The sequence below is a fragment of the Charadrius vociferus genome, unplaced genomic scaffold (genome assembly GCF_000708025.1).
Source record: "Charadrius vociferus isolate BGI_N301 unplaced genomic scaffold, ASM70802v2 scaffold230, whole genome shotgun sequence".
Taxonomy (NCBI): domain Eukaryota; kingdom Metazoa; phylum Chordata; class Aves; order Charadriiformes; family Charadriidae; genus Charadrius; species Charadrius vociferus.
In genome coordinates this window covers 45,559-73,008 of record NW_009646500.1, presented here as the reverse complement: position 1 = coordinate 73,008, position 27,450 = coordinate 45,559, and the positions used below count along the sequence as shown (strand labels likewise).

The following is a 27,450-nucleotide window of genomic DNA, read 5'->3' as shown; positions in this document are numbered from 1 at the left end:
GCCACTTCAAATGGACTTCTCCCAGGGGAGTCCAGGTGAGGTCTTTTACTCGCTGCAGTAAGGGGGAAACAATAGGTAGAACTTTGGTGCTTAAAAGGCTCAAACAAGCAACACCACAGAAGGTTATGACAACTAAATTATGGACTTTGCTGTTCAGGAACAGCTGACTCCACCAAATAGTTGTTTCTGTTTCAGAGGTGCTTTTCAAAGATAAGCGGAGCTGTATGCATCTCAAAGATTAGCTGAATGTTATCAGTCAGTTTAGATAGTATGTTGGGGCCAAGTATTCAGAATTCCACTTGTTATGAGATTAGATGGGGAAAAGATAAGTTTGAAAATTTTATTTCTAAGTGATGTATCTTCATAGACGGAGGAAATTAGGGGAAAATAACTTTAAAAGCAAAGCTAATGATAATTGTGGACAGGTGTTATTGTGTTATTGGAAAGAGTTGCTCCTTTACAGACATGCTGGGCTTGAGGTAATCTGAACAACTCGAGTACTGTTGCCCAGATAGCATAAACAATCACATTTTTAATTACTATGGTAAATGTCATAATTACCAATTTAGAAATGCATTTAGTTTCTTTTTTGTGAATGGAGCACAGAAGGATCTTGGAAAATATTTTCAGATTTGGAAGAATCTGAAACTAAAATTGTGTACATTTCTAAAGAGAAAATAAGTAGCAAATCACTAATCACAACAACAATTCAATTGCTTTGAATTGCACAAGGTAATATCTTGTAGGTCTGGAGCCCTTGTATCCCTCAGTCAAATGTAACTGTAATTAACTCACATATCCAAAAAGAATTTGGGAGCAAGAGGGAAATGCCATGTAAAGTTCTGTGAAAAAAATATTTAAATTTAAAATGCTCATAGCCATCAGAGTTGCTCACCATTTATACAGGAAAGGTATGGGACATATTTCTCCTTCAGGCAAAGTGACAAGAGTATTACATGTGAGTTCTGGTGACCAGGTTTATATCGAAGGCAGTAGTGGGCTACCTGGACCTTTGGTTCTTGTGCCATTGTGATCATTTTTCTGTTGGGCTGTGGAATTAATTCTAGTAATTATTTTTTTTTGACCTTCGGTTTCTCTGTTAGTAAAATGGAGATAATGCGACTTAGCGAACTTTGAGAGAAGTGTGAAGAGGGGTGTATGGATTCTTAGTATTGTTACAAGTATTTTAATATTTCAGTTTCCCATTCACCAAGAAAAAAGGTATCATATATTAATTTGTGATGATTCATAGCAAATTTTCAAACCTTAAACTACACAGTATCAATAAATTACAAAGTTGGTTATAAATTCATGTTTATTTGAAGAATGGCAAAGTGTATTCTACCATGTAAGAGCTGTATTTATGTAACTTATTTTACTAAAAAATAAAAAAGAAAAAAAAGAAGTAACTTTTACTGATTGGCTACAATGTTGCAAAATAGTAAGTATTTAAATCTTCAGTCGTAACCTTCCAGTTATACCTCTTTCCAGTGTGGATTTCTGTAAAAATAATAAGCTGTGTTGCCATTGCTATGCCTCCTGTCAGTATCTCTGCTTGGTCAAGTGTGTGTTCATCAAGGTTCTTGTCTTGTTGATGTGTGACTGCTGTAGCATTGTGGTGGCTTCTGTCAGATAATGCAGCTGTCTTGAACTCCCACATATGAGAAAAATATACAGCTATAACCCTTTGAAGAACTCTTATAAAACGTGTTTCTAATTAGATACATATAATAGAGAGTACCAGAGGGATTTGTTCATTGTCACAGACCTTCAGAGCGGAATTTCTGCAACTATTTTCTGAAGTACATAGACAACAAGTGGTATTTATGACTGCATGCGATCCAGAGAGAAGAGATGTGCTAGATCTGAAGCATCTGAAATAAGAAGCAGTGGGAAGCAGAAGCATCCTTGTATTTCAAGATAATTATACTCAGTGTTTATCTGCAGAACTCAGGCAGCAAGCACTTAATATAAGATTTCAAAAGGAAGCAGTTTAAAACAAACTTTTAACAGACATTTTTAAACCTTATCTGTAGTGCAATAACAGAAGATGCTTGTTAAAAGAATCTATCTAAAAGTCAGATAAATCTGTCATTTTTTTGGGTGGTAGACTAGACAGTGGAAAAGAAAAGTTTGACTTCTTCATGTAAGCATGAGGCTCTATGCCAGGACAAGCAGCTCCAAAGGGCCTTGGAGCATTCTGCTGGATGTGCTGTGCACAGGGACCTTTTTAATCAGCTGTTGCTTATATGCAATGTGACAAGGTGTACCATGAACAGCTGATCTAATGAAACTCATTTTCCAGTGGTTCTCTCCCACATTTTTTCCCCTTTGTGTTGACTGATAAAAGATCATCTTGTAAGTCTTTCTGTGTATGAGGACATTACAGATTTTCTCTTCCTATTTGTTGGCCTATTTTCCTGAAACTTTTGTGAGAAAGTTCTAGCCTTTTGTGAATGTTCTAGCCTTTTGTCCAGTTTGCTTAAAATTGTTCAGGAGCATAGAAATTATCTCAAGGGAACAGAAATTGCACATGGATGTTACTGCTTAAGTCTCATTTCTTTTGGAAACTAGTCTAAATGCAGTATTTAGAATTTTCACTGTAAGAAATCCAATTATCTTCATGTGTCAGAAGGAATACTTCTATTGACTCCATCAGACTGTATGTATACTTGCATATAACATAAAAGTATTAAAATAATGGGCAAAAACCAGCAAGTTAAAATGCTGCAAAGTTAGAAAAAAATGCAAAATTAAAGTTATTTAATTTAAATTAATGTTTCTTTCTCTTGTTCTGCTAGTTATAATGCTCCATGTTACATGCAAAGTCAGGTGTACCATGAGCAAGCTACAGGAAAATGAAATGCTCAAGATACTTCATATCTCAGAGTTGGTTGTTGTTTTTTTTTAAAAAAAGAGTGTGTTAAGACCATGCATCTGAATTATATTCCTATGTTCCAAAGTTTTATGAGCAGCCTACGTTCAAAGAATAGATGTGCATTAGAGTGGCCATGAAATCTTCATCCCTGGAGATATTCAGACCTCAGCCGGACAAATCCCTGCACAACTTGATCTGTGCTGGTCATGCTTTGAGCAGAGATTGGACTAGGTGACCTCCAGAGCATCCCTCCTGACCTAAATAAAGCTATATCTGTGATGAGATCTATGGACCAGAAAGACCTGTTGTATACTTTAAATTACCTAAAATTACTTCTGTTTGAAGCAATTCAAACCTTTAAAACTGTCTTAGGTTCCACAAGATGAAAACAATATTTATAATAATTTTTATAATCTATACATGGCCTAACCAATAGCTAGGCTGGTTGGCAATTCTTTGGTTATCTATAAAAATAAGAAATTGGAAAAGGCCTAGATTTTACTCATGTTGGATATAGTCTCACTTTAGATCTCCTGAGAAAGGACAGAATTCTATTATTTTCACAGTATCTAGAAGATTAAGTAGAAAATGGGATGTTGAATGATAGACAACCTGATGCAAAACAGCACTTCCAAGAGAAATGCAAGAAAAATCCTTCATAGGTTGTTACTGAATTCAGAGAATGAGATTGTCATTCATGACAAACAGTGTCATATATTTTTTATTAGGGATGGATAGTGTGCAGTCTAAAATTTTGTCTGCTTATTCAGAAGGCGACATAATACAGAGGTATGCAGAAAACAGTGTTTCCTGATTTTGAAAAGTAGTTTAACAAGATTTAATCAGTACAGTTTAGAGAAAAGACAACAAAATGAGAAGAGTAAGTCTATAAATACTTGAGAGAAATGAAGTGGTGATACAAAAGGAGGAAACAGCCCTCAGCTGTAGCAGGTAGGGAACAGTGCCACACGTGCAGTGCCATGGGTCTGTGGAATCAAATTAGCAAACATGCAGAATTGAATTGTGTACAACTAGAGGATAGCTACAACAGCCATTAGAAAAAACACTTGTAGATCCTAAGGCTTATTAGATGATGGAATAATTTGCCAAGGGAGGTTCTCAAGCACAAATATTAGATAAGAGTAGCAACAGCAGGTCAAACTTTATTATACAAGATCCTCCAGTATTACGGCAGGGAAACGTAGTTTCCAGTCCTAGAGCATAAGGTCTTATGAATACAAAAAAGAAGCCAAGGAGTGGACAGAAGGAGAGAAAACATATACTCCATTACTCACATCAGATGTGTGAATAAGAATTTTGGCAACCACCGATGAACAGATATTGCTTAAGCATGAATAATTCTCCTATACACTGTAAAATAAAACAAAATAAAAACAAAACAAAACAAAACACCAAAGAAACTGGCAATTTAAAATGCAGTCTACACCTGAAGCTGTTGAATAATTACGAACCATGCTTTGGAATGTCACAGAATATATTGATAGAGGCAGCTGTCATGATCAAATCCCTCCCCATTTTGTAGGAATACTGCAAAATAACCTATATATATATATACACACACACACATGTTTCGTTTCCTGTGACTAAATCTGAAGTGTTGCAGAAGCCAGTGCCTACTTCGAGTTTATTATTTAGTAAGTTATATTTGAATAACCAACTGAATAAACAGCTCTGCACTTCTCACATAAAACTGATATTACGTGACGCTCTTGATATTGCAGTATTCCCCATTTGAATAGTAAGAGGTCCAGAGTAGTCTCAATTCAAATGTCAGACCTGTTTTCTCAGATACAGATTTTCTGGTGTGACTGAGTACTCACTAGGTCACTCTAGATTGTGTCTGTGAAAGGGAAGAATTTATTCTTGATTCTCTTCCATATGCAACATTTTTATTCATATGCACCATACTTACAGTCTGTTTTTGTCTTGGATTGAACTAATGGTCTGATAAACTAAGTTTAACTCAGTTGATTGTGAAATTATTAATGCTCTGTTTCTCTCTTCCTCCCTGCAGTACGCTGTCTGGCTGGTCCTTTGGGTTACATGGAACGTGTTTGTTATCTGCTTCTATTTGGAGGCTGGGGACCTTTCAAAGGTAATTTCCTATTGGATACATTTAAGCCATCAGCACTGTGTTAACATGCCCCACTTGAAAAGCTGTGTTCTGTTTTACTCATCCTCTTAGTGTTATTAGAATGAGGGTAGTAAGATGGAAATTTTGGGTATTCTGGGTCTGTTAGAAATTTTTAATCTAGACAGTAATAAGCATATACTTTTTGATGCCCACAACAATAATGGTAAATATATTTTAAAAGAAAATTAACTCTCTTTGCCCCCTCAGTAATTCTGCAATGCAAATTTCACCTCTCTGAGGGACATTAATTAGTGATTTCATGAATAAAAAAGGTTACCATCCCAACGGTAAACAAATATTTTTTGTACCGTTTAGCTTGATGTTACTTATCTGGGTTCCTTTCAGGGGTCTCATACGACAGCATAATACTTGTAAACCGAAGTGCCTTCCAATAAATTGCCCAAATAGATTGCCATTTGGCTACGGCATTGTTTTTTAACTTTGTGCTTCTGGTAGAAATGTTAGGATTGAACACTTATACACAGTCAAAATCCATAGGACAAATATATTTTCCTAAGAATTATGTATTTGTAGGGTCTTATTGACACTGTAAGTGATAACACATAAAGGGACAGTTGGTAATGGGCTCAAATCAACATCTCAAACCAAAATTCCTACTTTCTAAGGCATTCCCAGAAGGCTGGCAATTTGTGGGATAAAAGATTAGTGGTGGTAACAAATTATTTTATTAAAGTAATAAGCTTCAACTGAGTCCAAATGTCCGTGCTGAGTTATGCTCACAGTGGTGTGAACTGACCATCAAGGAGAATCCCATGTGTGAAAAAGATCGCATTCTCTTCTTGACGCAGATATTTAATTGCCATTCCTGATTAAAGGGAGTTTATCCCAACTGTAAATTACAGATGTAATTCTCTGATCCTTTGTGAGTTACTGATATGTTGTGATGCAGAAAGTTAAGCGCAATTATAGGAAGAATAAATGAGGCAAAGATACTTCCTTACCTGTATTTTCTCTCAAATCACCCCCAAAGTAGAGACTGGGATATTTCATCCCCATGTATTCTATTTCTTCAAAAGACACAGGCTTCAAAAAGATCAGAGTTTCATTTCCTGAGGGTGGAAAGTAATTATCTGCAGGTAAAACAATACACTTTCGGGGTTTTATACCTTCAGACACGCCCAATCTCATTAAAAGCTTGGCAAAAGCCTAGTAAATAAAAGAACTTGCATATATTATCTTTTATTTGGTTAAAATGCTTTCTGTATTGCTAGGTGAACTAATGTATATAACAAACCAGGCACCTGTTGCACAATTATACTCAACCCAATGCACTCTCTTTCCACCTGCTCTTTTCAGCCACCTGCATTCCTAAACTTGTAGCTTTTGGGATGCTTATTGTGTCTGGGGAAGTGAAGAGGGGTGGGAAAGAAGGGAGAAAGGAGAAGCAGCTATTTGAGCACTGTGTTTTAATGGGTAGAAATCCAGCTTAAGAACACTAGTAAGTGCTACTTGGAATGAAGATGGGCAAACCCCAGTATCTAAATCTGGAGCTGTTTTTTTCTGAAGTCTACGGCTGTGTCATCTAGAGTGTTTCCTAACCAACCGTATGGTTCAGGCTTATATTTAGATGCAGTTAAAATTTTTATTTGTTTTTTAGAGGTGTTATTTGTTCCAGTAATAGGATCTGCCTTTGAATACCCAGTAGAGTATATGCCTTCTACCTCAGCTGGTTTTCAGACCAACAACATTAGTAAAGAGAGGGAGAAAAGGAAGAGGTCCTAGAAAATGGTACAGATCAACTCATTATCTACAAAAGGTCTAACTCACACATGGGGCATCACTCTCCTCTCTCTTTCAACTGCACATGGTACATTAAAACTCCCCCACATGATCAAATCTTCTGCAAGATCTAGGGCCTACAAATATATGTCTTAATGGAAAGATATCCAACTGTTTGGGTCGATAAAACTTATCCTCCCATTCTAGATCCTTCAGAGGCTCCAATTGTTTTACAGATGTAGGTATCTTACAAAATGGATCATTTTAAGTTTTATGTCTCTCAGTCACATTCATACGCATTGCACTGAATCTTCTTTATTATTTATGTTTTCATCTGGGAATAACTGCAACTTCAAATCTGTAATGATACTCCTGTGTACTTTTTTTGGTGTTTGGAATGGCATGTAGAACCTTGAAAAAAGCTCTGGGTCTGAATCGGTTCTAAATAGAGAATAAAAAATAACCTTTAGGTAAGTACCAGAGGGATGCCTCTGAGGTTGTAAACTATGAGAGAGGATCCTGCACAGCATGGCTTTAGGAATTGATAAGTCAAAATTACAGCCTAATAATAGTTCAGCTGGGTATAGTTTATTTTTATATGTATAATTTATAGCTTTCTACCAAATAAAAAAAAAAAAAAGAGAAAAAAGAAAGGCTTCTTAAAAAAAGTTTTGAGAACAGCTTTTATTCCATGTGTATATACGTCAATTTTTCCATCATCATCTGCTGATACAATGGACAGGACGTATTTCAATTGTCATATACCTTATTACAAAAGGCTTGCTAGCTTCATCCTTTTTTATTTTAGTTGAGGGGGAGGGGAGAGGTCATGACATTTTTACAGCTTCTCCTTATTACACTGAAACAGGCCTGCAAAAACTCTGAAATTTTTAGAACAATGAGGTAATCATGTCTGACAAGACTGAGGAGGCTCAAGGATTATTAGAGAACAGCCATGCAAATCTGGTTGCATTATACATCATTACAATCATATTTATCTTGTGGAAAATGGCATCATACTAAGTATTTTCTGTCCTTGAGGCATGGTTGTCTTTGCTGAAACTCTTGCATAGCAATCTGGAATATTTATGGCTTTGTAAAAAAGGTTTATAACAAAGAGGAAGTGCAATCACTTGTTCTTAACCTTGATTATTATGTGGATCTGTGAATGAATGCCTAGAAAACCCACTTCTCAGACTTACTTTTCAGCATTACTCTTCAATAATATTTAATTAGTCTGTGTGTTGTTTTTCTTGCCGGTGAGTGCCATGCTCAGTATAAGTAGGACTTTGAGGTTTTAGGAGTGATAATATTTATTTTGGCCTGTGGCTAAGCAAATGTACCATAGAAAAAACATAACCTCTTGTCTTAAATGAGGCACACCTGAAGTACAGTAGTGAAACAAAAAGGAAAACATAACAGAAAACATCTCATAAAATGTAGTATTTCAACAATTTATTAATATATACCAAGAAAGGACGTAAGGGACTAGATTCAGCTATCTGGGAACAAAACAAAACAAAAAAAAAAAAATAAAGCCCTTGAAACCCAACAAAAAGTTAACAGTCTGTTTACCATTTTTTACTTTCTTCTTCAGACAAAACTCCCCTTTACTTCTATGGGATTCAGCTGCAACCGCTGAATAAAGACCCTCAGTAGAAAGAATGCTGCAAATGCTCATGTATTGAAGAAACAGCACTCTTGCTACACAAGGCATTTAAAAGCTTCCTCCAATGACATCTAAGCATCCCACAAGCAGAATAGAAGCAGAATAAGAACTATCGAACTCCCATTTTTAGTTTTAAAATGAGTAGACATTTTTTTCCTGCAAAAAATGCACGGCACAGGTTGTGCTGGTCCCATCACAAGTGTGGGAGCGTAGAGATGTTGCTGCTGTAAGTTACTGGGAGTCAAGGTGGAGGCTGGACTTGGTGTGCTGGACAAGGGGGCCAGCTGGGGTTCAGGGTCCAAAGCAGACCCTTGTTGTGCATGGTCCCAGGCTTGTGCCAGTACTTTTGGGTGTCCTTGCATGCAACCCTACTTGCGTGACCAGATACAAGAGCTCTCCTCTCACTGCCGCCTGGCTGAGCTCCAGTATTGCTTTACTGTAATCCCTACAGTACTATGTGAATGTGACCAAGAATACACTTTTTGAAAACTCTTTTTAACTGTCAAAGTTGACATAGTTTCTATTTGTGTGGTATTCTTGATGTCTTCCTTATTTATACCAAATAACATACAAAGACTACATTTAATATATTAAATCATAAGGTTGTACTTATATGTCTTTTGACACAAAAATTAGGTGTTTGAAAGTCAAACACTCCAGTATCAAGAAATGCCAGAATTAAGTTTGCTTGTAGAAGCACAATTTAGCTCTTTCTTCACATTCATTTTAATATAGCTTTTAGTAATGCAGTCACAACTGTATTTTTTTCTTTTTCACGATCCTTTCCTTAATCTCTGTCAGCATGGCCTATTTTAAAGATGAATCAGGTTTGGGAATTGAGTGAGGCTGCCATACTGGATCTTACTCCATTTATTGCAGCAGTCAGAAAAAGCTTAATAAAGGGGCAAGGAAAAAAAATTAAAATTGCACTTTTCTTACCATGTGTGGCCATTAGATATTTTGTTTTCTCCTCATTGTCCATTATGTAATTAATTTCCTTATTTCACATGACTAAATCCTGTACTTCAACTCTGCTCTGAAAACATGTAGACTAAAACTATGAAAGCTTGAATGCAGAACCATGGCACCCAGGAACCCTAAGCACAGTGGTGCTAACTTGGTGTAACTGCAAGCTTCTGAGTCTGCTCAAAACCAAAAGAGAAGCGTACCAGAGGTGGAGAAGTGGATGAATATCCATTGAGAACTACCAGGACATTGCCAGGGCATGCAGAGATGCAGTTAGTAAATCAAAAACTCAGCTTGAATTGAAACTGGCCAAAGATGTCAAAAACTACAAGAAAGGGTTCTTCAAGTACATAAAAAACAAGCAGAAACAGAAGGAAAATATTGGCCCACTGTTAAACAGGAGAGGTGAATTAGTCACCAACAACACTGAAAAGGCAGAGGTTCTCAGCACTTTCTTCACCTCTGTCTTTACCAGCACTGTTGGGGCCCAGGCCTTGGGAACAATGATCCAGGCTGATGCAAACACAGACCCGCTGCCAGTGAAAGAAGAGTCGGTATGTGAACTGTTACAGGAGATTGACCCCTACAAATGAATGGGCTCTGACAATATCCACCCCAGAGCTTTAAGAGAGATGGCTGATGTTGCAAAGCCGCTCTCCATAATCTTTGAGAATTTGTGGAGATCGGGTGACATCCCGGAAGACTGGAAGAAGGCTAATGTCACCCCCATCTACAAAGGCTTAAAGGAGGATCCAGGAAATTATAGGCCCATCAGTCTTACTTCAGTCCATGGAAAAGTTATGGAACAAATCCTCCTGGGGGCTGTCACAAGTGTAATAAAGCATGTGATTGGGAAAAGCCAGCATGGATTTACCAAGGGCGAATTGTGCTTGACAAACCTGATCACCTTCTACAGCAAAGTAACCTGCTTGGTTGATGTGGGGCAAGTGGTGGACATTGTCTACCTGGATTTCTCCAAGGCTTTCAACACAGTTCCCCACAGCCTTCTCCTAGAGAAACTGATGCATTAAGATCTAGACCAGTGGTCTGTGTGGTGGGTGGGGAACTGGCTGACAGGCCGCACCCAGAGGGTGGTAGTAAATAGGTCTTTTTCAAACTGGCAACCTGTCACAAGTGGGGTCCCCAGGGATCGATACTAGGCCCAACACTGTTTAATGTCTTCACAAGTGATCTGGACAATGGGATCAAGTATATCCTGAGGAAGGTGGCTGATGACATCAACCTGAGTGGGGAAGTGGACACTTTGGAAGGGAGAGCCACCCTGCAGGAAGACCTGGATAGGCTGGAAGAGTGGGCTAACAAGAACCTTATGAAGTTCAACAAGTGTAAGGTCTTGCTCCTGGGAAAACAATCCAGGAGTGCAGCACAGACTGGGACCTACCTGACTGGGGAGCAGCTCAGTGGAAAGAGACCTGGGGGTCTTGGTGGACAACAAACTCAATATGAGTGAACAGTGTGCTGCTGCAGCAATGAAAGTCAACAGGATGCTGGGTTGCATCAACAAGGACATCACCAGCAGAGATAAAGTCATTATCCCACTCTACTCAGCACTTGTCAGGCCACTCCTGGAATACTGTGTTCAGGTTTTGTCCCCGCTAGACAAAAAAGTTGCTATTTGCATTCAAATGAGTTTAATTCCTTTCCTATATTGTCCTGATCAGCAACAAGGGGAACATGAAAGAATAGCAAAGATCAAAAAAATAGACTTATTTAAAATTGAAATTATTAAATATGATACAAAGAACTGAATGTAATGTAATTATTAAAATGTAAACTAAAGAAAAATATGTAATGAGGTTGTTTTCTGCCAGAAGTTTTAAGGGAAATCAAATGTTTCTGAACACATTTTCTCCTACCCACCCCAAATATCTGCAAATATAAGATAACTTATACCCACAAAATCACAAACTGTTTCATGTTGAAAGAGACCTTTCAAGGTCACTTAATCCAGTCTCCTGCTCAGAGCAGCACTAGCTTCAAAGTTAGATCAGGTTGCCCAGAGTTTTAGCCAGTCAAGTTTTAAAAGTCTCCAAGGATGGAAATTTCACAGCCTCTCTAGTTCTTAACCATTCTCACTGTGAAAATTTTTCTCCTGATATGCAGTTGAAATTTCCGTTCCTGAAATCTGTGACATTGCCTCTTGTCCCTTCATAGTGTACCTCTGAGAAGAGTCATGCTCCATCTTTTCTAACACCCCCTTTAGGCTTTTAACTGAAGTTGAGTACTTCAGCTTTATTTTTGTCCTTTCTGTAGTTGAATTTCTATTTCCAATCACACACAGCTAGTTGCACCTCACAAGAAAAAGGCTAATTATCATGTAATAGATAATCATTTCACCTTTCACAATTTTACATACTTTACTATGGAAGAAAAACGAAGGGTCTTCGCATATGTGTAAAGCTATGTAGTACCTTAAGTAAAATGCAGAAACATGAAGGTTATCTTTGTTGTCTGAAAGAAGTAATAACACATTCAAAAAGAATTAGAATCCTTTAGCTCAAAGACAATTCAATTTTTATCAACATTTAAGTTGTCTGATACCGTATTTAAGGAAATCCTGAAAACATTGCCTATAAACCTTTCAGTCAAATAAAATGCTGAAAAATTATAACTCTTCCCCTTTCCTGCAGAGGTAACTATGGATCGGGAAGGTTAACTAAAACTTGGTGAAGGCTTCCCAGTAACTGATCAGGAGCAGGAGGAAGGCAATGGAATGGCATTGCTGAGGAATACTCCTGGGGAGAGAGACTGCTCTGGGAGTGCAAAGAAACTACTGGAGAAATGAAGGTTTAGGGAGGGAGTTTGCTGCTGGTTTATTATCTTCAAGTATTATCTGCTCTGTAGCTGAAATACAAGTTTGACTGTTTTCCACATCATGAAAGCAGACTAATAAAGACAAATGTAAGAAATCGGGTATGTAGGATTCCCCAACTGACAATGGGGAATTAAAATTCCCTATGATTAAAATCAGTGTTTTCATACTCATAGTCATAGTTCATAGTAAAGTAAGGCCAGAAGGGACTTCAGGATATGGCTAGTCCATTCTCCTGCCTCCAGCCAGGCTCAGCAACCAACCAGGACTATGGGAGAGCATCTGATGCAGAAGATCTTAAGGAGGAAGCGAGCAGTTTAGAAATCCACACACAAGTGATGTTTATGCATTGGCAACTTTTCACCACTGATAAATCCACCTTTCCCTTGGTGACGTGAGATGTTAGTCCGGGGTTAGCCAGATACGGCTGACTTTTAGTGGCTCTAATGCCTTCTCTTTTTCTTTTCTGTTGGATGACACTAATGGGAAGAGGAAGAGACAGCAATGGTCATAGCACTTCCTGCCAACAAACAAATTAACGTCAGCCCTGCATTGCTCGTTGGGGTAAATGGAAGCGGTGGAAAGAAATATGGACCACCATCTCATCCAGCAAAGTTATAAGGAACAACCAGAAATAGGCACCTGCTAGTATTTTTCCACTTGAATATCCCAACATTGGCAAGCACACATCCACCTATGCATCTGACTTTCACATGGTACCACCTGGATTGATACCTAGTTCCTCTGAAGTGCAGTTTATATCCATATGCAAATTAACTGCAATAATGCAAATTACTTCAGGATATGATTTGCATAGCTTGTCACTCGTGATGCTTGAAAAACATGCTGGCTATGAGAGCTGAACATGTTATGCAGCTAATATACTCTGGTTTTAAAGGGACAGTTTGATACCTAGATGAAGGTGATGAAAGAAGGAAACAAAAGAAATGGTTCCTTCATCTTCAGTGTAACTCAGTTGTACCAAAGCAATGAACGTGGCAACAAGACTGATTTTACACCAGTTACACATTCATTCTACATTACTCCTTGTCCATTAATATAATCATTATACTCCTTTGATTCCACATTTACTAATTATTTTTGTAAGGCGGTGGTTGTTAACAGTTAAATGTCAATATTGCACATACTCCAATAAAACAACCTGCAGGATGTTTAATTTTGAACATATTACCTTCCTTGGATGTTGTTTTAACAGATGTCCTGTTAAGATAACAGAGAAATTAAATTAGTTTTCAACTCAAAGCATCTGGTTAACTTTGTAGGTAAATGCCTTTGAGCAGTAAATCTGACCAGGGTTTTCAGATAAATAGCTATCAGAATGTTTTAAGTCAATGACTTTATTTTTTCACTTCTATTACTTAGGGCAGATTTGACATGCTTGATCATATATCTAACAGATGAAAATTGAAAATAGTGCTGGCAACCAGCAGTGTTAGGTTATTTTGAGGGTAGTTTCATGGGTAGATACTATTAAGCATACTTACGGTTTCAGATAATTTAGTTTTGCAGCAATTTTTAAATCTCAAGATCTTTACCAGCTAGAAGATAACTAATTATAAAAATTTAAACTGTTTATTACTGTAGACATAGCATATGGTTGAAAACATTTAGATAAAAGTGGAATTTTTCATCTCTTTAATGGTGAAGTAAATTGATAGGAAATCATTCAAAGTATAGAAAAGTATGAAATATGGTTGGATAGATTTTGGTTATCGCAAAAGTTTATCTTTTAAAATTCTACGACATATTTTATGTTGAGTTGATGAATAAACATACATCTGCATATTGATTTATATATGCACACTTTTCCCCATAATCTAATAGATGCCCTGAGTACAGGAATAAATGAAAATGAATAAGCGTAGTGACTGATCAGATGATAATTCCATGTGACAATTTGCATATGTGTGTACATATTGTGTAAATATCATATATATGTGCGTACCTAAGTATTAGGTACCTTAGTTGTACTGTTAAGATCCGTAAGCACTTGTTTTAGCATGTGCCTTACAACTGCATATATTATAGATACGTGGAGGTTTTAGTATATATCTAAGGGCAGTACCATGGATATTTCCGCAAGTCTTTCAAATGCTACAGCCAAGACGTTACAGGAAAAACAAATATATATTTATGAGATTACTTTTTAATATTTATTAATTATATTGCAGTACCATCTAGTGGCCCCAATTTGATATCAGGGTGCCATTATACTATGAGCCCTAGACACACATAATATAAATAGACCCTGTCTTAAATGGTGCATAGTCTTAGTATGTGATGAAACAGAACAAGTGGGAACCAACAAATAGGAGACTGTGGGGAGGATGAAACCAGTGTTGTATCTTTGAAATTCTTCATGAAGTCTGGATTTTCTCAACTTTCTCATCAAGTTTTCCCCATATTTCTTATCGACGTAAGAAGGGATAGGCAAATCTCACAGAGCCCTTCTTTTAATTGGGCTGCATTTCCTGGTCTCCCCCATAAGGAAATCACTTTTGAATGCAACAGGGCAGCAGGGCTACCATTTCACCAGTTGTTTAAGGCACTGGGCGAAAACCCGCTGTTTTGCTTAAAATGAAAAAAAGATAAATTTATTTCCAGTGAAGTATATGCTCAGAAGATCACAACTACAGAAGGCACATTTGCTATGATAGCTCATCTTGGGAGTTGTCTATGCCTCATAGACAGGACCTTTCCTATAGATATATAAATCAGGCTCTGGAATCAGCTATGGACAAGGGCTGAAGTGTTATTTACCATAGTTGAAAGCTGGGAAGTCTGCCAGAGCACCCACTCATCTTTTGTAAAACTGAAAACATACAAAAATATGCTTTTTAAAACTGAGTGAAATTTCACTGTCTCATGGTGTCAGCTTTTTGTTTCATTATTTATTCTTTTTGAGTACATATGCAATACTTTAACATAGTCCTAAACAATTTCTTTTTATAAGTGTAGGTGCAATGGATAGAATATACTTTCTCCACATTTACTTTTCCTCTAAATATAAATAAATAATTAACCTATTAATTATAATCTTTCACATAAGCTCCCTCTTCTGAACCAGTGGTCTACCAGAAATTTCAAGGCAACTCTAAGGCCGTACAGTTTCTGAGGAGCTTTGTATGACTTGGGATTTCATTGAAATTGAAAATAATCATTTCCCATCCTGGGAAAGCAACATGAGCTGTGAAGCACTCTCCTTGTTTGATCCTGTTTAGCATTGTCCACATACCATAGAATAGTGTAAGTGCCGCCAAAAGCAGTGCAGTGTCATTTTTACCATACTTCTTTCTCACCACTGCAGTGGTAGCAGCAAGTTCACAGACCGTGCATAAGGCCATGCACTGAAAATGACTGTGGTGGCTGATCATCTCTTATAGTGGTTCATCATAGAATCATAGAATGGTTTAGGTTGGAAGGGACCATCGAGTTCCAACCACCCTGCCATGGGCAGGGATGCCTCCCATTAGGATCAGGTTGTTCAAAGTTCCATCCAGCCTGGCCTTGAACACTTCCAGGGATGGGGCATCCACAGCTTCTCTGGGCAGCCTGTTCCAGTGCCTCACCACACTCATAGTGAAAAATTTCTTCCTAATATCTAGTCTAAATCTACCCTTTTCCATCTTTCATCTTATAATGCTCCATATTTGCAGTTGCCCTTCTGCTGGAGGGTCCCACTCCCATGGTCCTGCCAGAGCACTGAAGCATTTGAACATTCATGATCTATCTCTGGGCTAAATCTTAAGCCGCTCCTAGCAGCTTACATAAAGAACATAAAATATGTTCTTATGCACACACTCAACTTTGTACTGAAGCAGGTGAGTAGCTCCTAGAGAAGACAATAATAAAAGCTAAAGAGGCAGTAAGATGTTTAAACTGTCACAAATATCTCAAACTGAATGTTCGCTCTAGTCACAGAATCATGCCATGCTTTCTGTACCCCAAGTGAATTTACACTCACTAGATAAACATTTAAACAGATATTTCCAGAAACATGGTGTGATGTAACTATTTGGGATAAAAAAGAAATTAATTTTTCCTCCTGTAAAATTGCTACCTCAAAACTATTTAATTAATTTTAAATATCAGTAATATTTTCTAGTCATTTTCTTCCTTTCTCATCCCAGTGAAAGGAATGTTTCCAAAACTGCAACTGAAAGGCAGCAATCTGTGGTATATGGATTAGTGAATTAACTAATGTCAACTGTAGGATCAATGTCTTCTGTAGGATTTGATGATGAATTTTTATTAATTGTCCATAATAAACCAGAAAAATTATTCTCTGGCAAAACCTCATTGACTTCAGTGCTGTCACACTGCATCTGAGAGCACACTCTTAGCTTGTTTCGTTTTGTTGATTCCATATGTTCAGAATGAAGGACTAGCTATGAAAAATATTTGGTCTCCTTTTCTAATAACCCACTAAACTGGATGATTACCTTTGTGAATTTATCCCCAGAGTATAAGTTCACTCTACTGTTGATGTTTTCAAAACTTGCTGCTGCTATTTCAATGACATTAATTTTAAGGAGCATCCTGTCTATTCAGGCGTAGACTGCTGTACTATGGCATTATGTCCCACTTATCAGGCTACCACAAACACCTGTTTGGGTAGAAATTGGATTCTGTGTTTTGAAGGTAGGATTTGATTGATTGAATAACCTTAGGAATGGAACAAAAATGTGGTTTATTATGGGTTTCATTCTAAAAACCTGTTCTTCAGCAGGCCACAGTGTAACTCAGGCTATTTTTCTTCCACCCTACAATAGTTGGCTAATTCAGCAATAATGAGGTGATCAGTAACATGCTGTGTCTGAGTATCTCACCGGTATCTTTAAACTGCCAATGAACCCTTTTATAGAAAAACTGCTGTTTACAATGTAGAGGGGGAGTAAGATCAGAGTGCTAAAAACTGTGTGAAAAAATATAGTTCCTCCTCTACAGATAATAGAGACATACCTCACTACTCAGGTGAAAAAAAAACCAAACAAACATGTTGGATTTGTCAGGCTTTTGACCATATCTTAAAAGTGAAGGGCTCTCAGTAGCTATATAAGGGTCCTGTCTGTGGCTTCCAATCAGATGTGCAAAGCAATCCCAGTCTTCCTTTTTCCCTCTTTCCTTGGCCATTTTATATTTGTCATTTCTCTTTTTTCCTCCCTCAGCTTATTAAAGCTAAGCACTTTTTTTTTTTGTCTTGGCTTCACTCACCGCTGGCCCATTCCTCTAATACTTAGCACATCCAAATGTATTCTAGCTGGTTTTGGCTAAACTGGCAAGTTCTATTTTGCATTCAAAGTATGGGGAAACACTGTATTAGAGTGCAGTTTCGTTTAGGTATTTCTCTTTAACTGCCATTTACAGAATACACTAAATGTTATAATTCTGTACTCCACTTCCCGCATGCACCTGATGCATAGTATTCCCACAGATCTTCCTAAAACTCAAGTACAAGACATCTGTCCTGCGGCAGCAATGATGGGGACTGATGTGCATTACATGGAGAAGTTAAGCAGTTGGAACATGTATGTTTATCTTAAAGATTGACTTAAGGAAATTTTTTTAAACATTTTTTCCTCATTAGAATATTCAATATCATGTTTATGTAGGTGTGTTTGTTCTTTCATATGTTGCATATGACATCATAATATAAATTTTAATGAACCATTGTTAAATATATTGCAGATATAATCTGGATAATATATGGTATAAAAACTGATTGCACAAGTTGTCACATAATAATAATGTAAAAATTGATACTGTGGGTTGTGTAAAGGTTATCTGTGAACATTAGTGTCTACTCAACTGCAGTTAATCTGAGGCGTTCAAATGGCCATGTAAGAAATACTGCTCAGGGCAATACTGAAATAAATGCCACCGTTGGAAAAGCTTTTCCTTAAGCCTAGGGAACTAACCACTCTCTTTTCTTGAGAAGCAAACATACACACACATATATATATATGTATACACATATTTGATCAGTGTTTTCCATTTCATTTTACAGCACATATATGCCATTATGTATCTTGATTTTTTAATGTCTTATTCTTATAGGCATGAATTTATTTTTTTTAAAAAAGGCAAATTCTGTTCTTAGGTCTTGTTTATTTTACTTTTTTTCGTTTCATCAGATGTTTTCCTGTGCTATGTGTGCCCTGGTTTACATTTTGCAAAAATATCCCATCTCCTTTTAGTTATTCTGTCTTGAATAGTTCCTATCCTACTTGCCAAATACTGTCAGTGCCTTTGTAAATGGTTTAAAGAATTTCAAGCACATAAGTAGCTTCAACTTAGCACAAGTATATACAATATACCATAATTTGTGTAGAATCAGAAAGCTTTTGAGCTTCTAACTGTGCGTTTTTCATGGTTGAGAAACAACGATGGGGTTCAAAGCACAAGATGTTTCCTAAAACTACAACTTCTGGCTGTTGTGTTTGCCTTACTGAATTCTATGCTTTTAATTTTTAATAAAGGAAAAAGTTATGAGCTCAGACAGCTGTTTGGAAGAAGAGGTTACAGGAGAGCTTAGTAACAACAGACTATGATACTCTGTAATTAGTTTTTTTCTCATCATTAGCATATACAACCTGCTACAGGAATGAGAATATAATGATAATTGCCAGACTCTTGGGTTTTCACACTTGGAAATAGTGTAAAGTACAAATCTGAAGTAATTGGGATTCTTTCAAGAAATGTCTCTCTCTGCATAGTGAAAGCAGGAACTTGTAACAGACTATGGAGACTTAATTTTGATGTTACATTTCTGGCAAAGCATCTCCAGGAGATAATAGTACTTATTCTGATTCAGGTCTCAAAGTGAAAATGAATGTAGCAATCTTTAACTTATCATTAAAAGATGTTTGTCTGTGTCACAGTATGTAGCATTTATGATTCTGCAGAGGAGAATTGCCTCTATATGAAAAGTCACTGAAGACAAAAGTTTACTGAGAGAGTTTACATGGGAAGTTCATTTGATTCCTCTACCCATTCTGCCTAGCTTTAGGCAATATTTTCAGTTGTTTCTCATAAGCAAAAAAATGTGTCCGCTAAAAAGAATATATAAAAGTAATATAATTTTTTATACTGATATTATTGCGCACTGTCTACGCCAGTACTGCCTTGTTTCCTATCATAAAGAAGCTTGCTTTCAAAGTTGATAAATATCAAGTATCATCTCTTCCATGTCTCATACAGAGGCAGTGCAAAATATTACAAGTGCAACTGGCAAATTGCATAGAAGTAGAGTGTTTTTACGCGTATAACTTAGGTCTTCAATAACCCAAACTCTAAAAATTATTTTCAAGTAATATTCAAATAATCTGCTATTTATTTAAGATGGCAGGCTATAGGCATGAAAACATGGACTCATGGAAACCAGCAAGCAAACCATTGTGAGTCCAGTGGCTTTGGCTCCTTCTCAGCAGAACAAGTCACTGTGTGCTGCCGTCCTCCCATGCCACATGCCCCTTCTCACGTGTAATTCTTTAGTCTCTCTCACACCTTTTTGCACTTCCCCTGTTTTCCTAGACACCTGCCTGGTGCAGGTGGTGATAGGCTGAAACACTCTTTGGAGATCCCTGCTTCTCTGCCTCGACATAGCTCGGAGCAGATACCTGAGTATACCTAGACAGCTAAAGTTAAATGAGATGAATCCAAACCTAAGTGCTTATCAGCCATTGAATTCATGGTAGTTAAGCACAATAGGATGCCTTCCGTTAACATCAAGCCCCTAATATATTTAAAAATCTGGTGCCATGGAGCCTAGATTGCATTTAAATTGGAATTTAAGTGTTTAGTCTGTTAGTAATTTCTGAAAATGGGGTTCGAGTTCTAGCAAAAAATTCTTATGCTTTTTTGGAAATCCTTCATTTCTTGATTTGCATTCAAGAAAAGGAGAAAGAATGGCATGGTACAGTTTTCATTTATAAACATACTGAAAAACTACTTCATGTTTTCGGTTGCAGTTGCATAGTTTATTTGATTCTTCTCCTTCATTGATTATCATTTTTTTTCAGAGTAAGCCAGTGATGCTGCACATGAAATAAATTGAAAACCTGCCTACCATGTCCATGAAACAATAGGAGTCAGTTTTGAAAACCTTATAGAAAAAGTCATACCAACATGCAAATGAATAATAAGCATTTTAGTTTTCAGTTCAGAGCATGAATAGTTGAATTTAAAAACCTGAGATCCTTAAAAAGGCAAATGAAGTAAGTGTATGCTTCAAAGCAAAGAGCAATGTCAAGAATTTGTGGCTCTATATTGATTGGTACTAGAGAAGACACTCCTAACAAGAAAAATGGAAAGACTGCATGAAAAATTCAAAGCAAAAGATCTGAGCTGAAGATTTCCGATACTGAGCAAGGGATATATATTCAGCCTACTTAAAAATTTAAGGGTGTATTTTTATTAATGGCTGTTTCTTTTTCTGTAGTATTTTCTTTGTGATGGACTTCGTGGTGCATGTTAGACAAGGTGAAAAAGGGAAAAAGGCAAACTGTTGAATATGTAAGTCCTTGAGCAAATAAATACTTTATTTTACTTTCTTTATAATTAAATATTAAACTGTCGAAATATGGAACTCCTCTATTTTATACATAGAAAGTCACGTGGCACTATGTTAAGTATAAAGTCCTTTGGGATGATGATTTACTTTATCATCAGAATGAAAAAAAAGAAAAAAAGATAAACAAATTACATATTCATATGTTGCTGATGTATTTAGAACGATATACCCATGTGTCCAGAATGTCCTGTCTCTTTTGCTCCTCTACTTAGGTGATGCTAAATTACCTATAGTAGAATCATAGACATAAAGGTGGAAGAGAACTCTAATATATTTCTTGCACATAGAAATTAATAGTAATATTTAATCTGTCTTTAACACTTGGTTAGCTAAGTGATTCATATAAACTAATAAAATGGATTGCTTATTGTTACCAAGTAGCCTGTTTTTGCATGCAGGAAAATTTTTCCTAGTATCCAACCAAAATTATTTTACTGAATATCTTTGACCTTTCCTGAGCAGGCAGGACAAACATTCTCTTTATTGTACCATCTACGTGTTGAAAGACACTTATCATACTGATTCTATTCATTTTTTTCTCTTCTCTAGGCAAAGTAGGTACATTTCTTTCATGTTTCCTTATTGCTCATATTTTCTAGGTCTCTTACTGCTGTCCTCTAGATTCTTCCCATATACTCTGTAGCTTTTTTTGCATGAAGTATTAAAAAAAAACAACCCAAACCCGATATTCCAGCTGAGACCTCACCAGCACCAAGTACAGCAGAACTATAGGACCTCTGGTATTTTATCTAACAAGCTGCAATTAAAGCTTTACTGAACCAGATTTTCTGGGTTTTGCACAGTGCTACAGTGTTGATTCTCATTTCTGAGTCACTATTACAATCTCCTGCAGTTCTCTTTGCCATATTTTGCTACCCTGCCAAGTGTTACTTTCAATCTGTCTGATTTCTCCTGCCTACAGGAAATACTTTGCTCTTTTCTTTATTTAATTCACCTTGTTGTTCTTGGGTCGTCTCTCCAATTTGCTGAGATCATTTGGATTGCAGTCCTGCCCTCTGCAGTGTTTGCTATCCTTGTGCATGATATAAAGTGTTCAATTCTATCACCCAAATCACTCATGAAAATATTAAGTGGAATCTGTAGTGGATACCCACCTTCCACTTCAAACCTTGTCTCAGCTTAACAGCCAATCACTGATGAATGCTTTTTTGTGAACAGGGTTTAAGCCAGCTGTGCAACTGGTGCATGGTGATTAACATCCATTATGCACTGTCTTAGTTGGCATGTAAGTGACATCACACAGCCCAGTGTAGCAGGCGCCAGAATAAAGTCAAGTATGGCCTATCTACTGCTCTGCCTCCCCAAAACCGCCACAGCCGTCTGACCTGTCATAGCTAAAGAAGGAAATTTATTTTAGTATGTGCTGCTCTGGAAAGCTCATATAAGCATCTTTTTCATCTTACAATTTCCTAAGAACACAGGGATTGATGGATTAGCAATTTTTTTTTTACAGAACCTCAGGATCGAATATAGACTCACTATTCTGAAAGTGTAAAAGAAAAGTCTATCTGTCTTTCTGATTTTGTGTGGTTGCTCCTTCAGCTTTTTAATTAGTTCTGCTTTTTTTTTTTTTTTAAGGCAGAAACTTCAGGTGAAACCGTGTCCCTGTTGAAGCAATGCATGTTGGGTTTTTTTTTTTTTATTCCATTGACTAAAATGAGGCCAGGAGCTGACATAGACTCTTCAAGGGCTTCTCAAAGTGTCAGGTCTTATCTTTAAAAGCATGATGATGTCTTGAGAATTCTGCACATCAAAAACAATTTCATAATAGAAGAGAAGATTTCAGTTTCATTGATATGGAAATCATGTTATGGAGCATGCATCGTGCAAGCTTTCGGTGTCTAAACTGACACCGTGTAAGGCATGCATAGATAATTTCCATCCCTGCCAAAATGTTGTTAAATTAGATTTAGTAAAAAAGGCGTACTGGTATTCATCATCACAAAACACAGATAAACATATGACTAATGGTATGAGTTCTGTTTTGGTTTTTTGGCTTTCATATTTCAGTGAACTTGGAATATAAAAGATGTACAAATGTTAGGGAATCTGAATCTGTACATGAAGAAGTAAACATTTATTAATCTATTAAATATCATCTGCTTACTGAATGAGCCAGTTACTTAACTGCAGAAAAGGAACATGACTGTAGTTCAAATCACTTGACTGAACCTTGGGAGGTTTGAGTCCATTTTTCATCTCTGACCCAGATTTCCTGTAAGTCAGAGCTTCTGCCTAAACTTCTGCTCTCAGTTCTTGCCACTGTAAAACAAAGATGATTGCAGCTGCCTTTGTGAAAAGGACAGCAACACAGTGAGGTTAAACTCAGTATTCCTCAAGTGCCTTGTAGTACTAATGGAGGCACCTTACTCTGATGGTTCACCATGTGTAGTCCTGTTCACATTGCGGAATTATTTGAAGTTTGCTTGTAGAGATTGTTTCCTCAGTGAAATTACAGCCTATTGCTAGCAAGACAACTATTCATCAATACATTTAACCTCTCTTCTGCAAACTTTTGCTATGACGCTGGTTATCATACTTGCATTTTCAAATTATTTAGTGAATTTTATTGGAAAAAAAATCAAACCGTTCATTTCACCACCTGATGACTGACGGTCAGTTTGGTCCAAATATATTTTTCTCTTTACTGATTTGATGAGTATAAATGGATTAGATGAGTCTATTTGGCATATTGAGTTTCTAAGCTATGGCGCGTTTGCTTTCTTTAAGAAGCTGGTGACAGTAAAATAAAAAAAGAAAATCAAAAGCAAGATTAGCCACTTCTACTTCTTCTTGCAGTATCATTTGAAAAAAAAGAAGTGCTATCCTGAAAAATCACTGATAAAAACCTAAAGAATTTCAGGGTTCCTGAAAGTTGCATATCTACGTTTTTTTCAAATGATATTTTCTTGGGTTTTGCTCACTACTTTACAACAGTCAGTGAAAAAATATTGATAGGAAATGTGTGGCAGAATCCTTGTAATTATTTCTTTTGTCTGGGTTTTGGGTGAACAGACCTGGAGAACAGATCAACAATTCCATACTATTCTGTACTAACTAAACGCAGTTGTATGGGGAACTTCTTTTACTATTTACCCTTGGGTGTGTTGTTAAACAATTTTTTTCTGGAAACAGTATACTCACCCACTTAATTGAAGATATAAACTGGTCACAATGCAGTCTGCCAGTTTAAATGAATCCTTACATCTGTGCTTCATTTTTGGGGCACGGAGGAAATGGGGAAAAGGAGGAGGATAAACTGAACAAGTTTCTTGTAGAATTTCAGTGACTATTGCTTAAAGCTTATTCATATATCTCTTAAATTATATTTGCTTTGGGGATTATGCAGGCTAAACATTTGTACAATATTCTAGGTTCCTAAAACAAATATTCTGGCGGAAATCATGAAGATTAACTACAATGCCTTTAAATGAATACTGATGCACTGAAAGTTTCTGTTTGTTGTAATTTAAGTCATCATATTTTGCTATAGAAAGGGTGATTGTCTCTGACAAAAACTATGGGAAATCACTTTGAGTAAAGAAACTTTAACAGTCATTCCCATGGCATGAAATTAAGTACAGATGACTTTTTTTATAAGAATCTTGAGGCAGGGGGCGGGGGGGAAGTCCAATTTATGTTTAGGCAACATTTTACATTTTGAAATATCTGAAATAAATTTGTAAACAATAGGTATAGGAATCACATCGTCTGTAGTTGAACCATAGCAGTAACTGAAGGTGGAGGTATGAGCAAATGTTTTTAAACTAGAGAAGAAGAGGGGTATCCTACCCAAAAAGGAAGAATTTAAATATGCAGAATGTGATTAAATCCTTCTGGTAATATACCTTTACACACAGGCAAACATCTCTCTACTTGAACAAAAATATGATGGGACCTTTAGCAATCACAAACACTTAAGCATTAGACTATTCATCAGAACTATCAGTAAAGGGAAATCTATGAGAAAAAATGATTATTTTTCAGCCCAGTGTGGCCTCCGCCTATAGCCACCCCTCCGGGAGACCTGAGGGTTTTCTGTGGGAGAGAACAACATACTGAGAGTAATGTAATTTCCAGCGGTGCAAATGTAATTGGATAGAAAACCAGGGATTTAGCTATAATGTTCTGTCATTAAAATGCTGCTACTTACCCTTTTCCTTCTTTTGCATAGTAAAATATTACATGGTAATCAATAAGCATATAGGAAACAAAAGATAGAAAACAAAGAGATAGTTTTCACAAGGGAAGAACCCAATGGATCCTGGCAGAATTTGTGCTGGAACATTTGCTCCAGCAGAGTATTCAGCTCTGATAGGACAATTTGGTCCTGATGATAAATATACAGTGATGGGCTCTAAATTAGCTGTTACCACCTAGGAAAAAGATCTATCATGTGACTAGTTCTCTGAAAGCATCAGCTCAATAGAAAAAAAAATGTTAAGACCTGCTAGGAAAGGAGCAGATCACCAAGCAAGGGATGTCATACTACTGTCCAAAAAACATGGTGAACCCCAATATTAACTACTGTGTTACATTCTGTTCATTTGCATCAAAAATAATTAGTAAAAATGTTCAAGAAGGAGCAGTGATGCCGAAGTGGTTGTAGGAGGGATGAATGACTGTCACAGCTTCTTGGAGTAAAGAGTATTTTCCTCCAGTGTCTGTTTTACATTTACAGTGTCAGGGCTATAGTTTCGGCTTAGGCTACGGTTCCCCTGATTTTTTGTTTTCAGGAAGTATGACATGTTTTGATTTGTTACCCGCTTCAAAACAGAAATGAAAAGAGAAAAACACAATAAAAACCTGAGGGACAAAGACAACTGGCAAAAATTATTTAGGAATTTTCTTGTAATTACTTGTTTTTGCTTTTGTAGCTGGTGAATCACACTGCCTACCTTCCCTCCCTCTCCTCTTCTGCTCCAGTAGAGCAGAGAGGAAGACAGCGGTGATAATCCTCTTGGACTGAAATATTTTACACTTGTTTGGTAGGTGATAAATGCTGCATTCCAAGGGGATTAGCACAGTGAAACTTCACTAAAGGAGTGAGAATTTCTGCATGCACACTAAACAATTCAGAGCCTTGTTGGATCAACAGTAATATCCATACTTTTTCTGTGGGAAAAGCTAATACAGGAACAACAGCCATGTGAAGTTAACCAGAAACAATTTTTTGAATAAATTATATTATTCTACTGCAGCCACTGTGCTGTGAACACATTTAATTGTTGTGGGGTTGTTTGTGTTTTGGTTTTTTTTCACTAGTTTACACTAATTTGTGAACTTCTGTTCAGTTAAATCTGAACTGAGTTAGTGACATGTGCTGTGTCTTCTTGGGAGAGGAAGGCAATTTTAGGCAACTTAATGTTCTAACTCTGGTGAAACATTTGTAATGGTCAGCATTGTGACCACCATAATATCTTAATAAATATACATCCTGATAAATGCAAATAAATTGGAAATGAAACATTTCTACTTTTAGTGAATTTCTATAATTTCTTTAAGCATTTCAATTTCATTAAGCCAGTCCTTGAAAAGACATGCTGAATTTTCAAGAAAGGCAACTGAAAGAGCATTTTGCATTTCCTCCCCAAACCTGTAAGCATTTAAAAATAGTTCTGAGAGTATTCAGATTTGTTTCTTACCTTAATGAAAATAATATAAGTATAGCATGCTTAAAACAAGAAATCTATTTGATGATTATAAGCTGCTTTAACTCCCTTCTTCCAGATACGTCAAATTTATGTTTTAAAAAAATGCTGTTGTTTGTACATAGAATAACAAGGTAAATAACCTGTTCTAACATTGAATCCAAACAATGTGAGGTTTAAGGGACCACATGGAAAGAACAAAGTGAAATTGTTTTCTGGTTTCTTGACATTTGAACATAGAATGTAATCAAAAGTCTCATGGAAAATGTTAATTTATGGGCATTTTATATTTTACTTCATTTTTCCTATTCTGTCACATACTATCCCTAGTCATGCCCTAATGCCCAGACAGAAGGCTGCAGTGTAACACCATGAAAAAGAACCCACTAACCCATCTAATACTAGATATTTCTGCTACCAGATTATTTTAAATTGCGAGCTTTATGTTAGAGCTGAGTGCTCTATCTGTGACAGACTTCTAGCTACCCAAGATGGAAATATTGCTTTTCAGCCATTTCCCTGATAGAGATTGAATGCATCATTTTTTAAAAAGCCACATTTTGAGCACAATTATATTTACTTTGAAGCACCATTGCAAGATAATGTCCAGTGAATTGATGCCCACAGATAGAGGTGTGCTTGCTTCCACTTGTCTTTGTAGTCATTATACAGGTTATTGCCATACCTGATCTCAATATTGAAAGTGTTGGGGGAAGGGGGGATTTGCATAATTATCTTTTCTTTCCATTTTAAACTGCAGTTTATGCAGTTCTTCTTTCAACAACATAGGATTACAGACTAAGGAAATGTAGTCACATTGCATGAACCTGTTGATATGTGATGTAGTGGAGAAGATGAAGAAATGATAGGCCATAGTGACAGAAAGCGTTCAGCCTGGATGTGAATTGATTGCTGGGCATATTGATATACCTCCCCTTGAATAA

General features: G+C 36.7%; 1 protein-coding gene across 1 annotated transcript in view; it reads left to right on the top strand.

Annotated features, from left to right (window-relative positions):
- LOC104284852 (sodium/potassium-transporting ATPase subunit beta-1-interacting protein 2-like) overlaps positions 1-4,994 on the top strand; it is a gene marked incomplete at its 3' end in the record, with an annotated part of 50,106 nt that extends 45,112 nt beyond the window's left edge. Inside the window, exon 4 of the mRNA XM_009883229.1 lies at positions 4,914-4,994. Coding sequence (XP_009881531.1) covers positions 4,914-4,994 — 81 coding nt within the window. The remainder of the gene's footprint in view (positions 1-4,913) is intronic.
- Between the last annotated feature and the right edge of the window lie 22,456 nt (positions 4,995-27,450).